Raw genomic sequence first — 15920 nt, 5'->3', positions numbered from 1 at the left:
TGTATAGTAAGGCGTTTTTAGCAGAAAAAAACGACCATGTATAGTAAGGCGTTTTTGGACGAAATTTTTAGCCGAAAAAAATGACCATGTACAGTAAGGCGTTTTTAGACAAAAAAAACGACCATGTACGGTAAGGCGTTTTTAGCTGAAAAAAACGACCATGTATAGTAACGCGTTTTTAGCAGAAAAGAACGACCATTATAGTAAGGGGTTTTTGGACGAAATTTTTAGCCGAAAAAAATGACCATGTATAGTAAGGCGTTTTTAGCCGAAAAAAAACGACCATGTATAGTAAGGCATTTTTAGCCGAAAAAAACGACCATGTATAGTAAGAAGTTTTTGACCGAAAAAAACGACCATGTATAGTAAGGCGTTTTTTTTATACTATGTCAATTTATTCGGGCTAAAAACGCCTTACTATACTATGTCGTTTTTTTGGGGCTAAAAACGCCTTACTATATATACTATGTTATATATACTATATTTACTATGTCGTTTTTTTCGGCTAAAAACGCCTTACTATACATGGTCGTTTTTTTGGGCTAAAAACGCCTTACTATACATGGTCATTTTTTTCGTCTAAAAACGCCTTAATATACATGGTCGTTTTTTTCAGGCTAAAAACGCCTTACTATATATACTATGTTATATATATACTATATTTACTATGTCGTTTTTTTCGGGCTAAAAACGCCTTACTATACTATGTCGTTTTTTTCGGGCTAAAAACGCCTTACTATACTGTCGTTTTTTTCAAGCTAAAAACACCTTACTATACATGGTCATTTTTTTCGGGCTAAAAACGCCTTACTACACTGTCGTTTTTTTCGGGCTAAAAACGCCTTACTATACTATGTCGGTTTTTTTCGGGCTAAAAACGCCTTACATATGTTGTTTTTTTCGAGCTAAAAATGCCTTACTATAATGGTCGTTTTTTTCGAGCTAAAACGCCTTACTATACTGTGTAGTTTTTTTCGGCTAAAAACGCCTTACTATATACTATGTTTTTTTCGGCTAAAAACGCCTTACTATCCTATGTCGTTTTTTTCGGGCTAAAATCGCCTTACTATACTATGTCGTTTTTTTCGGGCTAAAAACGCCTTACTATACTATGTCGTTTTTTTCGGGCTAAAAACGCCTTATATACTATGTCGTTTTTTTCGGCTAAAAACGCCTTACTAAACTGTCGTTTTTTTCGAGCTAAAAACGCCTTACTATACATGGTCGTTTTTTTCGAGCTAAAAACGCCTTACTATACATGGTTGTTTTTTTCCGGCTAAAAACGCCTTACTATACTATGTCGTTTTTTTTCGGGCTAAAAACGCCTTACTATACTATGTCGTTTTTTCGGGCTAAAAACGCCTTACTATATACTATGTCGTTTTTTTCAGCTAAAAAGGCCTTACAATACTATGTCGTTTTTTTCGGGCTAAAAACGCCTTACATATGTTGTTTTTTTCGAGCTAAAAACGCCTTACTATACATGGTCGTTTTTTTCCCGAGCTAAAAACGCCTTACTCTACATGGTCACTTTTTTCGGGCTAAAAACGCCTTACTATACATGGTCGGTTTTTTGGAGCTAAAAACGCCTTACTATACTATGTCGTTTTTTTCAGCTAAAAAGGCCTTACAATACTATGTCGTTTTTTTCGGGCTAAAAACGCCTTACTACACTGTCGTTTTTTTCGGGCTAAAAACGCCTTACATATGTTGTTTTTTTCGAGCTAAAAACGCCTTACTATACATGGTCGTTTTTTTCCGAGCTAAAAACGCCTTACTCTACATGGTCACTTTTTTCGGGCTAAAAACGCTTTTCTATACATGGTCGTTTATTTCGGCTAAAAACGCCTTACTATTCATCAGGGGTGTATAACATACGGCCGGAACCGGTCCGCAAGGAGGTTTGATCAGGCCCGCAGGATAATTTAAAAGTGAAAAAATGCACAAAAGACACGGAATGAATAATTTTAATAGGGTGCAATTTGTGGAATGTCCGCCGACAAGACAACGTTGTTTTGATCACAGAAGAAGACAGCAGCAGCCTCAGTCTGTCACTGAGACAGACCCAACACAACAAGCCTCATTTCATTTTTCAGAGTTGAAGGAAGATTGTTCTTGGGTCCTCCGTGCCACAAGAGGGAGTCACCTGCTCACCGCCAGAGTCCACCTACGAGCACAGACCTGCAGGCAACACTTTTTTCTCTTCTTCCTGTTATTCGCAAGGTGCTGAAGTCAAACTTTGGGCGAGCCTGAAAAGTAGGAGACATTTACACTCGTTCAATGCACCATCATGACTACTTTTTTGACTAGTTTTTTTTCTACCCCAGGCAGCAGTAAACATGATCGGCTTCCTGCTCTCGAAAGACCCAACAGTCTATCTCCCTGGTATGTTTCATGCCCATCACATCTTTGCCTGCACAAGAAATTGACTCACGTGTAACTCACGGATGCCTTTCCTCTCAGGTCAACACACCTGTCCCACGTTCTTCCCAAGAGCTGACCACTTCGCCGCCCAGCAACAAGCAAACTGCTATCCAACTTGCACATTTTTTCCTCGTGATTGTCTATTCTGCAAAAGAAATAAAGCTTGATTACAATTTTTTCATCTAAAAACGCATTACTATACATGGTCGTTTTTTTCAGCTCAAAACGCCTTGCTATATACATGGTCGTTTTTTTTTCGTCTAAAAATGCCTGACTATACATGGTCGTTTTTTAAGCTAAAAACGCCTTACTATACATGGTCATTTTTTTCGGCTAAAAACGCCTTAGTATACATGGTCATTTTTTTCGGCTAAAAACTCCTTAATATACATGGTCGTTTTTTTCGGCTAAAAACGCCTTACTATACATAGTCGGTTTTTTCAGTTAAAAACACCTTACTATACATGGTCATTTTTTTCGTCTAAAAACGCCTTACTATACATGGTCGTTTTTTTCGGCTAAAAACGCCTTACTATACACATGGTCGTTTTTTTGGGCTAAAAACGCCTTACTATACATGGTCATTTTTTTCGTCTAAAAACGCCTTAATATACATGGTCGTTTTTTTCGTCTAAAAACGCCTTACTATACATGGTCGATTTTTTGGGCTAAAAACGCCTTACTATACATGGTCGTTTTTTTGGGCTAAAAACGCCTTACTATATATACATGGTCATTTTTTTCGTCTAAAAACTCCTTAATATACATGGTCGTTTTTTTCGGCTAAAAACGCCTTACTATACATAGTCGTTTTTTTCAGTTAAAAACACCTTACGATACATGGTCGTTTTTTTGGGCTAAAAACGCCTTACTATACATGGTCGTTTTTTTCGTCTAAAAACGCCTTAATATACATGGTCGTTTTTTTGGGCTAAAAACGCCTTACTATACATGGTCGATTTTTTCGGCTAAAAACGCCTTACTATACATGGTCGATTTTTTGGGCTAAAAACGCCTTACTATACATGGTCGATTTTTTGGGCTAAAAACGCCTTACTATACATGGTCGTTTTTTGGGCTAAAAACGCCTTACTATACATGGTCATTTTTTTTGTCTAAAAACGCCTTACTATACATGGTCGATTTTTTGGGCTAAAAACGCCTTACTATACATGGTCGTTTTTTGGGCTAAAAACGCCTTACTATACATGGTCGTTTTTTGGGCTAAAAACGCCTTACTATACATGGTAGTTTTTTTCGGCTAAAAACGCCTAACTATACGTGGTCGTTTTTTTCGGCTAAAAACGCCTTACTATACATGGTCGATTTTTTGGGCTAAAAACGCCTTACTATACGTGGTCGATTTTTTGGGCTAAAAACGCCTTACTATACATGGTCGTTTTTTGGGCTAAAAACGCCTTACTATACATGGTCATTTTTTTTGTCTAAAAACGCCTTACTATACATGGTCGATTTTTTGGGCTAAAAACGCCTTACTATACATGGTCATTTTTTTTGTCTAAAAACGCCTTACTATACATGGTCGATTTTTTGGGCTAAAAACGCCTTACTATACATGGTCGTTTTTTGGGCTAAAAACGCCTTACTATACATGGTAGTTTTTTTCGGCTAAAAACGCCTTACTATACATGGTAGTTTTTTTCGGCTAAAAACGCCTAACTATACGTGGTCGTTTTTTTCGGCTAAAAACGCCTTACTATACATGGTCGATTTTTTGGGCTAAAAACGCCTTACTATACGTGGTCGTTTTTTGGGCTAAAAACGCCTTACTATACATGGTCATTTTTTTTGTCTAAAAACACCTTACTATACATGGTCGATTTTTTGGGCTAAAAACGCCTTACTATACATGGTCGTTTTTTTGTCTAAAAACGCCTTACTATACATGGTAGTTTTTTTCGGCTAAAAACGCCTAACTATACGTGGTCGTTTTTTTCGGCTAAAAACGCCTTACTATACATGGTCGATTTTTTTGGCTAAAAACGCCTTACTATACATGGTCGTTTTTTTCGTCTAAAAACGCCTTACTATACTATGTCGTTTTTTTCAGTTAAAAACACCCTACTATGCATGGTCATTTTTTTCGTCTAAAAACGCCTTACTATACATGGTCGTTTTTTTGGGCTAAAAACGCCTTACTATACATGGTCATTTTTTTCGCCTAAAAACTCCTTACTATACATGGTCGTACAAATGACCATGTATAGTAAGGCGTTTTTAGCCGAAAAAAATGACCATGTATAGTAAGGCGTTTTTAGCTTAAAAAACGACCACGTATAGTCAGCCTTACTGTAGGTTCAGGTTGGCGTCCCTTCCGCATGTCCTCCGAGTCTGGCAGCTGCGCCTTTGGCCCAGTAATCGGACTCATCTGGTCAGGCAGAAAAACAAAACAAAAGTGTAAAGTCACACACTGTAGTCCATAAAAAATTTGTTTCTTTTTAATTTGAGCCATTATTCGAAAAGTGGCAGACTTTAACAATACAATACATGCAGATTTATATAGCGCTTTCACAACAGCGGCAGCTGTAACAAAGCGCTTAACAAAACAGTTAACATAAAGTAAAATAATAAACACAACACATGTGTCCTTTCACCAGTGGATCAGAGACGTCATGCTCAAAATGTGCACACGTCGGCTAGAAGCAGTTTCAACTTTGACTTTCAAGCCGTCCATTTCAAACGTGCCGGCACTCGCTATGCATCTGTCTGATGCGGCCCTCTCCCCACACCTAAAGTGCAATGAGCAACCTCCTTTCGAAAAACAAATGAACAAAGTCACGGGTGCATTTGTGGGAATCGTTTTGAAACAAATCTGCCCCCCCCCCCTCCCCCGCGATGTGAAGCCATCACACTTCCACTGCTGATAGCAGCTTTGGTGTGGAAAACATACAGAATAATCTTCAAGTCAAACGCTGTTCGCGATTGTTTTTTGATTGACAGCTGAAGTCTACTTGGCGGCGTGCTCGCTCACTGCCCCCTTGGCTGACGTTGTTTTTTTACGTTGAGTCACAACAACAAAATTCAAGGAGCAACGTGTCGTAATAACTCTCCCCAATTGTCTACATCTATGCACTCAGAGATAAACTGCGAAGTCCGTTTAAAATGTTAAAATTACTCACTGAGAACAGGGCTTGTGGACAGCGGAAAAACTTGCTCATTGAACCGGATGTGGTACCGTTCTTGTGCTTGTACTTCTTCTTCTTCTTGGTGAATCGGATGTCTTTAGTTCACATCGCCCCCTACTGTCCGGGAAACCACAAAGGCTGAATTTAATTTACAGTATTAGCCAAGCGTGCAAAAACACAAAACACTAAATTAGGGCATATCTTGAAGAAGCACAGATTTCAAGGGCAGCTGATCCACCGAGATGGTGGAAATACCGAGCTTCCGTCTACCCCCGTTTGATCAAAGTAATGGAGAGTAGATTGTGCATTGTAGCAACATCTGTCCCGTCAAAGATGGTGTTCTAAAAGACTGGTCAAATTGAAGTGTTCCAAGTTGAAGTATTTCGTTTTGTTGACTGCAAATTCAAAATAAAGCAAGGATGTTTTTTATGTTTTGTTCACTGCTGCTGTTGCAGTTAATACTCACTATTTTTCTTATGATGCAGCAAGTTTGATTGTTGTTGGTTGAAGTTTAATTTTGTTGCTTGTTTATTGTTTGGAGCCTTTTTAATGTTCAATAAAATAAGTAAAAAGCCATTTATTTGCTTGATAATTGTTGCTATTTTCAGTCAGCAGGATGCAATATTGTTCACCAAGTCATTTATCAAAATGTATGCGAAATTTGTCATAAATATTGAAAATCCCATCACTATTGTGAATCCCGCGAGAATTAAAGTTGGCAAGAACGCTTAGAAATCAGATTGCGAATACTGTACTGGAGTTGAAATTATGCAGGGTCACCCACCCTCCGCTAGAGGGTGCTGCAGCCCCGTTGAAGGTTTTATTCCAAATGCCGATCGTCAAAAACAAACAAACAATTATTCATTCTGATGCTTCATGTCCTCCTCCTCTTCTTCGGGCACAGAAGATTCAAGCTTTCCTGCAAAAAGGAATAGAAAAAACATGACGCAACAAAATAAAAGAGAACAACTGTTAGCAAGGAAGAAGAGAGCAGTTGCCCCCGGTAAGTTAAAAATAACATTGGCAAGTATTAGTATTACTGTATTTTACACGTAATAGTTTAATTCACTCGATGACAACACTTGAAACTCAATGCACAAGGTGATTTCGCATGCCTCAAGCACTGAAAACAGTTTATGAAGGGTATGGCTTTTGATTGCAAACTAAACATGGACGCCGTTTGGTGAGGTGCACGCACTGTGAGTGACGCCAACTCACCGGGAATGGCATCGTGGCTGTTCAGGGGACCAACTCATTTATTACCTGGATTGCCGTTATGGCAATTGGATGATAATTGAACTGCTGTCTTGTTTTGATCAACCCCCAAATCACCTCCGAAAGGTTTCCAGAGGACGCAAAATGAACATCAAAGGCACGCTGCTGAGGCAGGGTTACGGAAACCTCATTCCACAAGCTTCTTCCGCAGCCAAAATACGACTCATCATTACGACGAATGATTCCCGATGCCCTACTTGCCATATAATAACAGATCTTTATTCACAGCCACGTCATGCGCATCAATGTCATCGTACATGAGATGTACAGTGTTCTCGCTCTTGTCGTTGTCGAGCGGGTAATGCGGCAGCATGAACACGAGGAAGAGGAGCGTGAAGAGGAGGGTGAAGAAGAGGAAGCGCAGCGGCGGCGGCTATCGAGAGACCGAGTCGGGGCTGGAAGCTTCTTTTTGGGACTCGCATGACACATCTGAGAAAATCGTAGAAAGAAAGGACAAAGCAAGGCCATGCGTCAGTACCAGAAGAAGTTGGCGGGGTTAGTTCCACTCGGAAAATGAAACCCTTTGCCACCAAAATTCATAGGTTGCGGTGCGGCCCATCGGGAATTTGAGATGAGCTTATCCGGGCCTGCGTGCGGCTAAAGACAAACCGTGGGAGGGTTTTTACTCTCTGGACTCGGATTGCCCATTTCTGGTTCCATTCAGGCCAACCGTATGTCAAACATAGGCCGGCGATAAAATACACCAGATTATCGGAAGGCTTTGTTTCCCATTTGGAGTGCTTCCAATTTGGTGGCCACACAATCCATGGAAACGCGCTTGGCCGAATGGCAACAAAATGCCAATCCCGGTCAAAATCTTCTCAAATTCACAAGGAGCGCTTGTAAAAATATCCAACGATGAATATGTTTACCGTGGCAACTGTTGCTCTGTGCCACGCCTCTCCCGTGATTGGCGACCAGGTTCCCGTTGGCTTCCTCCGGCCCGTTCCGATTGGTCCACGGGAAGGAGCCGGCAGAGTGCTGCGTTGAGCTCGGACTCAAGTGACAGTCCGGCCCCCCCGCCGGCGGGTGCTCCACCCCGACGTGAAGCCCTGAGGAGGACGACAACCACAGTGCTTCCGCACCTTTGCCATTCAAATCATTTCCAGGCCTTGGTTTGACTAAAATTCAAGTTGCATCAACATCACTTTCGATTGGCTGCAAACGACATTTGCATCACAAGTTAAAACGTGCCATGACATGAAAAAGGCCTTTGGAAAATGATTACATTTGCACCAAATGAAATCAAAACATGCACCTCATGATCAAATAAGATGAAGTCAAATTGAAATGCGCATCTCAAGATACGTGAAATGTGCATGGGAAAATGCATAAATCGGGTGAAGAAAATCTGTGCGGAAAAATAAAACACAATGTAATTGCATTTCAATTGGGAAAAAAAATAAAGAAAATTGAATCGGAATCAAATTTAAAAATAAAAATACAATTAAAGTTAAAATCAATCAACATTAAATTGCAAATTAAATGAAACTACATTCAATCAAATTCAAACGTCAATCTAAATCAAGTTCAAATGCGCGTTGGAAAATAGTTCAACCGAATTCAGTTTCCGAAGAAATAAAATGAAATAGCAGTCGCATCAAAAAAAATATAAAAAAATTGCCATGAGCAAAGTGGCAAGATGCTCAATCTCACCACCGAGTAAAGAGAGAAAAGAAGCCATGCGGACAATTTGGCAGCTCGCTTCAATGTTCGCCTCTTATTGTGCACAACAGAAATCCCGCCGCTGCGCTTTTAATGCTAACGCTGCTCGTGGTGCTATTAGGAGCTCCCACGTGCAAGCGTGCGCAAGCACGCGCACACGCACACGCACGCGCACACTCTTTGTGGATCAATAGAAGAAAAGCTTTTAAGCCAGGCCTTCACTTCCTGTGAGACGGCTGCCCACCAAGTTTGTGGATGTTTTTCTTCTCTCCGCGCATATGCCGCATCGCGGGAACAACAACGAAGGCGCGTCGACGCAAAAAGAAGATGGAGGTTGTGAGCCTCCGAAAAGGCGTCACAGGGAAAGCGGGAAGCACGGGCAACATGCACACACGGCCGACAGAAGACATTTCAAAAATGAAACGCTAAAGATCGTGACATTATGATGTACCCACAACGGCGCAGACCACCCTTTTCTGGCACGCTCACCAAAACGGAGTTTCACAACGTTAAAGAATCAAACTGTGAGCTTCAGCGCGAGGCCGACGTTCCTCGCCGGCCCGTGTTGATGGCGCGTTCCTGACTTGGTGCTTCGCGAAAATTGACAATTCATTATTTCATCATCAGCCACGGACGGGGACTTTGTTTACCTTTGGTGGTGGGCGGGGCCAAAGCGCCTTGCCTCCTCTGAGCGCCATCTCCGCACTGCCCGGGAGATACAAACACGCATCTTACTCCATTTTGCTCCCGCGGGCGCACTCGCGTGTACACACCTGAGAGCCTCCGCTGACGTCGTGCTGATCTCCGGCTTCTGCATGAGACACAAATGGCAGCGCAGAGTCTGGAAACAACTGGTCGACCTTGCGACATTCATCCCAATGTCATCATTTCCCCCAAATTGTCACATTCGATGGTGGTGGAGAAAGTTTTCAAGTTTTAGGCTCTTAGATGTTTGAACAGGGGTGTGTAGACTTTTTATGGCCACTTGATACACCACACGCGGACACTATGATACAGTATACACAACAAACTCCTCTGGCGTACACTTGGGTGTGGTTTGGACGCTTCACACGAGAAGATTTGCCAAGCTGAGCTCACAAAATGGAACAAAGTGCGTGCGTGCGTGCGTGCGTGCGTGCTCAGCATCCATCAGTCCAGTCCTTCGCACTGACTGACATCACTTCCCAAATGCTGCAGCTCAAAATCTAATAAAGGTTCCATTATAGCCCCACTAGGCCTGCCCGCCCCCACTCGGGTTCCGCCCACGTTCAAAAGGCTCTTTATTGACAGCGCCGCCAACGCACAAATTACCTGCAGTTAGCTCATTCGCGAATGTGCACATGTGTGTGTGTGTGTGTGTGTGTGTGCTACCTGGTTGTCTGTATATTTGCAGAGTTGCAGGTGTCGGTCTTCTGCGACGTATCTGAACCAAAAGAAATATCAAATATCAAGAATATAAAATATGGGAAAAAAGCCACATGTTAACTGTGGAATAGAAGAATGCACACAAAGCAGCTCAAAGTGACAAGCACACACACACACACGAGTCAGAGTACAGCGATGTGGTTGAGAGCAATTGGGATGTATCGACAAAAGCAGACATATTTGTTGATTTGAAAGATTCAGGAAGTCGCTCGCTCTCAATTCAAGACTGCCAGTGCCGATCCGATTCGAACGGCGTTGCTGCCGCCGACCTGAAGTCAGGTTCAAATGCGTTTACGCGGCCTCGCGTTTGAAACATTTTCAGAGGCTCGGCAGTCACGTATTGCACATTTGAAGATGGACATCATTCGAGAATATAGAATCTATAAATTCTTGATGATAAATGAAGAATTTATCTGAAAGAATCCAATAAAGGCAATGACTATTTGTGAATGGCAACCAGATAACCGTCTGACGCAGCGGTTTCAAAAATAATATGCATCCATTTACGGGACAGACAGACATCATTTTCAGCGTGCGGAGATTATGATCCAATATTCCCGATTGGAAGGCAAACTAAGTGGAAACTAAGTGTTGACATTTAGGACGCAGACAGAGATGTTGTTTGGCCGACCCGCACGGACGTGTCGATGTCATTTTTCACATCGTCAGCGTCATCGTCACCAAAGGACGAGCGCTCGGAAAAGCCACGTCGGGCAACTTCGGCTGCCATTTCTACGTCCGCCGCTCCATGATCAAGGGCAGACTGTTGACTAAAAGGCCAAATTATTTGACCCTCAGGGGACAGCAAAGGCATTTTGAGGAGAGAGTGACACGCACGCACGCACGCATTCCATGGAGAGCGCGGGGGCCACATTGACGGTTGGCTCGGCCCACTCACGTGCTCGGCGGCCTGAGGGTCCAAGTGTCCCTGCAGCGGCGGAACGTCAAACTGGATCTTCTTGGGACTGCTGGGCTCCATCGCAATCCGCCGCAAAGAAACAAAGAAGGAAAGCCACACGAAAAGGGAGAGAGAGAGGGGATGTGTGTGTGTGTGTGCGTGTGGTGAAGAGGGAGTGGTCTGGGCTCCAGTCCATTATGGAACACGGCACGCAATTCGACTAATTGACTCAAGTGGCATCAATGCAGCTTTTTTTCAGCTCTAAGATGGGACTGCGACCGGATGTTGATTTTGAACAACATTCTTCACTTTCTCCAGCCATCCATTATCGGAGCCGCTTGTCCCCAGGAGGCTCGCAGGCTTTGCCGCGGCCTCTCCCTGCCGTCTTCGGGGCACACCCCCAACCGATTGCCGGCCAATCGCAGATCTTCAGATCTTATTTGAGACCGATTAGCATTTGCAATGAGCGTCACGCTTTCAACACAGAATTGAGCTTGGGAGAGCCGAGCCTCCGGGGACCCGCGGAGGTCGCGGAGAGACTTTATTTGTGCACCGGCAAAATTACAAGTGTGGGATTTCTTTTGAAATGCTCCAAGTTCAGGCCGAGGGTCGGGTTTGAAACCAGGGTTACAAATTCTCTAATCGGAGCTTCGAACCAAATGTAGGGAGTCGAATGAGGGCTTCCAAACAGGGTTATGTTTTCACATCGGGGCTTGAGGCCAAATTGTAGCGCTTCAAATCGGCGAGTCGAACATTAATTTGATCCTTTTTAACAGTGAAGAAACAACCAAAGATGTCACGTCAACATCAACATATTTCATAGATAGCAACAAAGGCCCAACCAGTTTTACAATCAAAAATCATCACTAATCAATAGCGCCAAGTTGTTTTACCCCCCCCCCCCCTTGAGGGAGTAACAAAAACACACAGTATGGACTCACTCATTCCAATATATCACTCATTTTCAATGTACAGTCAACGACTTGTGTGTGTGTGTGTGGACATGAGCAATCAAGACACTAAGTTGACATGTGACCCGCTCCCAATTTTCAACAGGTACATGTATGTAGTGTATTTGCCATCTCCATCAAGGAGGTCGCTGGACATGGTGGCAGGCGCCAACGAGGGGATTTGTCGGGGATTCGGGGGGGGGGCCACGCGTGAGACACGGCACCGTGGGGGCAAACGTGTCCCGCGTGCCGGCGGTAACGTCGCCCTACGGTTGGCTGGCGTCCCCCGCGGGTGAAGGTTGGGCTGGAGTCGGGGCGGACGCGCCATCTGAAGGGAAGCCAAACGGAAACGCCTTCAACTGGGCTGCGCGCGTGTTTGTTTTGTTTTTGTTTTGGACTAAAAGTTGTAGTCGATTTTTTTTTCCAAAGACTTTTTGATATACCACATTGAAAAAAATGTCTACATGGAAACATGGGGGGAAGGTTTCATGTTTAAAATTTATGTTTAAAACAATCTTTTCACATACTTTCATGATTATTATTTTTCTTTAAAAACATTTTTTTCACCATTTTCAAGATAAGAGACCAAAAAGTGAAAAAGAGGATCCAAACTTTCGTACTTATGTGCCACATATTCCAAATGTTATTTCAATACTTATTTGAAATGTATATTTTGAACGCATTCCATTTTTTGTATTTTTTTATTTTGGTTTGTTCGATGTATTTATTCGCCGGGGTGCGGCACTTACCTTCCGGGTGGGTCTCGGCGTCTGCCGTCTTGCTCCGTCGCTCACCACGGCGTCCCTCTTGCTCATGGGCTCCCCCTGCAGGCGGGGCCCCTTCCCGTTCATACTCGTCGTCGTCGTCGTCGTCTTCGCTGGAGGACGACGACCGATCGAGCTCTTCGGAGGATCCTGCCGACTTGACGCCGCGTTTCTGCTGCTTGTAACAGCCCGCGCAGCGAGACACAATGACCACCTCTGGCGCGCACCGGGTCTGCATCACAGCACGCGCACACACACACACACACACACACGAACTTGTGGGCTAACCTTTGTGTTCAAGCGCCTCATCATTTAGAGGTTCAGGCCCCCCCCCCCCCCCCTCAGAAAAAAATGCCTCAGATGTGGAAGCTAAACATTTGCAATATACTATTTTCACAATGTGTACCACCTGTAGAAGTATTCCTCACGGAGGTCGCGGGCGAGCCGGAGCCCATCCGAGCCGCCTCTGGACAAGAGGCGGGGTGACACCGAGGACCGGTCGTCAGCCGAGCGGAGCATTCGTCGTTTGTTTGATTAGAGCAAATATTTATTGGAATGCTAACATTCAAATGTTAGTTCATTTTAATGATATTCTTGTTGACAGTATTATTTCATTCTAATTAGGTTCCTCAACGTGTTGTGCGTGTAGCAGAGTTTACTTTCAAGACAAAATCAACATATTTTCAGTTTTGCGTCTTTTTTCATTGAACAAGCCAATCATTGACTCAAACAAAAATCTGTTGAATGGACATAAAATTCTCCTCGTGTTTTATCGTCTTATTTACTGCCGCATATTACCACAAAGTGTGTGTGTGTTTTTTAATGAATAACGTATACAGTTTAGTCCATTTATCTCCATACGCGTAAGACTGTTATATTTTTAAAAATTTATTTAAAAAAAAAAAAGTTTTATGAGCTCAGCAGAAAATGACACAATTACATCGGTCAAGCGCAAGCACACTCTCAAGGTGTCTATGCAAAAAGAATCAGTTCAGCAAACACAAATGAACATGTTAGATGTGAAACAGAGCGCACCAGAACAGCACGTCTCACCTTTCAACTTCAGCTTTTTTTTTTTTTTTCGAGTGCACTCGATTTAAAAGTTGGAGTACCGGTGTTGCAAAATCGGATGCCGGTGTTACCTTGGGTGGCTTTGGACTTGCTGCGAGTTGCTCTTCGGCGCCTCCTTCTCCAAATGAAAAAAAAAAATGTTTTCATCATGTCAAAGAGGACGATCGGACAAGAAATCAAAGACACGAGTCCCATACTGACCGTTGAACGTTTGCCGTTGGCTCAGCGCCGCGTCCATCTCTGCGCCGTGGGCCGCCTGCAAACGGGCCTTTTAAACACACCCTCGCAATGTTTGCTTAGGCATCGTCGTGGGTGTCATCGTCGTGTCAGCATTTCAAGAAGGGGGAAAAAAAAATATTTCCAGCCCTGCGGGACAAAGCATCATTTCACGTCAATCGCAAAGCAAATAAGCGCAACTTCATCTTTTGGGGAAGATGGATTTGTTCCTTGGGGTTGGCACAAAATCAGAGGCGACATTTTCTTCGCTTTCGAAGGAGACGAGCGGCGTTTCTGTTGATTTTGCAATTTCAAACTGGGGGAGACTTTCTCATTGCCGCTGAACCCAACTGAAGTGTCGCGCGATGCTGCGGCCCGAGACGGGTTCTGACGCATCTTTGGTGTGCGGCGGCCCTGAAAGGACTCTTCCGCAGCAGTGCGCATCAACCGGACAAACAGGTACCACAAGTCATTAAATTCACCCCCCCCCCACCCCAAAAATAAATAAAAGAATCGTGAAAACAAAGGAGAAAATGCGTCTATGCTCTTCCAAGCTCATTTTCATGACCGATATTGAGAAGCCCTGCGGTCTTGCCCCACTGTCATGTGGTGTTCCTCAGGGCTCAATTCTGAGGCCTCTCCTTTTTTTTTTTTTTTTTTTTACGAGTTTTGGAAACAGTCATTTATGCCGTTTGTCATATCTCAGCTAGATGACCGTCACGCACTTGACTTTGGACCATGAAGCTTCTCCGGTTGGTCCAGAATGCCGCCGCTCGCCTCTTGACCGCGACTACTCGTAAGAGGGAGCGCGTGACTCCTCCTCTGGCATCCCTGCACTGGCTCATTTTAGAGGTCTTGTCTGGAGAACCTATTCTTTGTTTCCAAATCTTGAAATGGCCTCCAGCCCATCTCTCGGAGCTCCTGCCCGGCGCCTCGGGTCCGCATGGGACCACACACTATGAGCGGTACCGAGAACGAAGGGACAGAGCCTTTTCCCGAGGTCGCTCCCTCTCTTTGGGATGAGCCCCCTTCGCTGCCCGGCTTCAAACTCATTTTTATTTTCTGGCTTTTAACTCAGCACGAGATTAGATTTTTGGGTTGGACCGTCTTTGTAGTTATATCCTTGTTTTTATCGTTTGCCGGCTGAATTCTTTTTGCTGCAGTTCCAGCACTTTGTAGTCAGCGGTGGTTGTTTTAAAGCCCTCGACAAATACGGTCGCGTCGCGTTACGTTAAAAAAACACGAATGTTTGCTTTAGTCAGATAAGAGTAAATTGAGTCTCGCGCTGACACGCACGTACAAGCAATTACTGCCGTTTGAATGCACGAATGGGACCCTTGAGCCAATGAATAATCCGTTTCGAGTCCTTCCTGTTCCTGTCAATGAAACGTTCAAAGGACGTGCGTGCAAACGGTTTGTTTTTCAGTTCAAATGAACCGACAGAAATGATGAGGGTAGATGAATTCCTTTTGGGCAAATCGATACTCGCGGCGGGGTTCGGTGCGCAATCGTCCATCAAACGTTTTCAGCGATTGGGCTTTTCGCTGACACTTTTTCTTTTGCGCCCGTGGCGAGTGACAGTCTAGGGACGGCCCCTTTTTCAACTGGCTTTGATTCCAGAACTCTTTTGACTTTTCTGCGCCTGTATATCCTGAGTTGATGTTTCGATCGACGTGAAAGAAAAACGGATCCACCCGACACGTGTGGTTTGTGAGCGTGTGTGAGCAACTGACCTGCCGCCAGCGCCTTTGCCTTCATGTCCTGTTCCAACGGGCCAGCTTGGGCAACATCCGGCACCGCGCACGTGGTGGCTCACGCTCCCTCGTCCAAAGACAAAAGCAACAAAAATCCAAACACACATCCGCACACCTTCTGTAAACACACACACACGCACACGCAGCATTCCAGATAGAACCCTCCACATGTCCTCGACTTGCACGGATGTGCGCCTCCAAATATGTCTTTGCTTTTTGACTCGCCAGTCAATCACATTTCCTTTCGATTTGGGCATTTGCGGCTCTAAATTAGGAACAGGAGCACATGATCGATTTGAAAGCGTTTCGGAACATGAAAGAAAACATCGGGC

General features: G+C 43.9%; 2 protein-coding genes across 2 annotated transcripts; both read right to left on the bottom strand.

Annotated features, from left to right (window-relative positions):
* Positions 1 to 1951: 1951 nt before the first annotated feature.
* Positions 1952 to 11175, bottom strand: LOC147198779 (protein phosphatase 1 regulatory subunit 1A-like). Its single transcript, XM_086121352.1, has 10 exons — positions 10834 to 11175; positions 9882 to 9933; positions 9284 to 9321; positions 9161 to 9215; positions 7718 to 7897; positions 6355 to 6489; positions 5565 to 5687; positions 4736 to 4813; positions 2435 to 2569; positions 1952 to 2249 (listed from the first exon to the last, which is right to left on the bottom strand). Exons 1-6 carry the CDS (start codon positions 10912 to 10914, stop codon positions 6428 to 6430), a joined length of 468 nt encoding a protein of 155 aa, XP_085977478.1. The 5' UTR covers positions 10915 to 11175; the 3' UTR covers positions 1952 to 2249; positions 2435 to 2569; positions 4736 to 4813; positions 5565 to 5687; positions 6355 to 6427.
* A 146-nt stretch (positions 11176 to 11321) lies between these two features.
* On the bottom strand, positions 11322 to 15902 carry LOC147198778 (uncharacterized). Its single transcript, XM_086121353.1, has 5 exons — positions 15568 to 15902; positions 13820 to 13984; positions 13690 to 13733; positions 12533 to 12779; positions 11322 to 12111 (listed from the first exon to the last, which is right to left on the bottom strand). The coding sequence occupies exons 2-5, from the start codon at positions 13854 to 13856 to the stop codon at positions 12050 to 12052; spliced, it is 390 nt and encodes a 129-aa protein (XP_085977479.1). The 5' UTR covers positions 13857 to 13984; positions 15568 to 15902; the 3' UTR covers positions 11322 to 12049.
* Between the last annotated feature and the right edge of the window lie 18 nt (positions 15903 to 15920).

The sequence above is a fragment of the Hippocampus guttulatus genome, chromosome 10 (genome assembly GCF_054856545.1).
Source record: "Hippocampus guttulatus isolate MCC_2025c chromosome 10, RoL_Hgut_1.0, whole genome shotgun sequence".
NCBI classification, from domain to species: domain Eukaryota; kingdom Metazoa; phylum Chordata; class Actinopteri; order Syngnathiformes; family Syngnathidae; genus Hippocampus; species Hippocampus guttulatus.
Note: the sequence above shows the minus strand (reverse complement) of the source record. Positions and strands in the feature narration are given on the sequence as shown.

Excerpts from the sequence above, each read along its gene's own strand:
- LOC147198779 (XM_086121352.1), bottom strand. The coding sequence starts at position 10,914 with ATGGAGCCCAGCAGTCCCAAGAAGATCCAGTTTGACGTTCCGCCGCTG. Across the intron at positions 7,898-9,160 it reads GGCCCCGCCCACCACCAAAG|GGCTTCACGTCGGGGTGGAG; the intron begins GTAAACAAAGTC and ends CGTCCTCCTCAG. Across the intron at positions 6,490-7,717 it reads ACAGAGCAACAGTTGCCACG|GAAAGCTTGAATCTTCTGTG; the intron begins GTAAACATATTC and ends TCCTTTTTGCAG.
- LOC147198778 (XM_086121353.1), bottom strand. The coding sequence starts at position 13,856 with ATGGACGCGGCGCTGAGCCAACGGCAAACGTTCAACG. Across the intron at positions 13,734-13,819 it reads CCAACGGCAAACGTTCAACG|GAGGCGCCGAAGAGCAACTC; the intron begins GTCAGTATGGGA and ends CATTTGGAGAAG. Across the intron at positions 12,112-12,532 it reads CGCCGAGACCCACCCGGAAG|ATGGCGCGTCCGCCCCGACT; the intron begins GTAAGTGCCGCA and ends GCTTCCCTTCAG.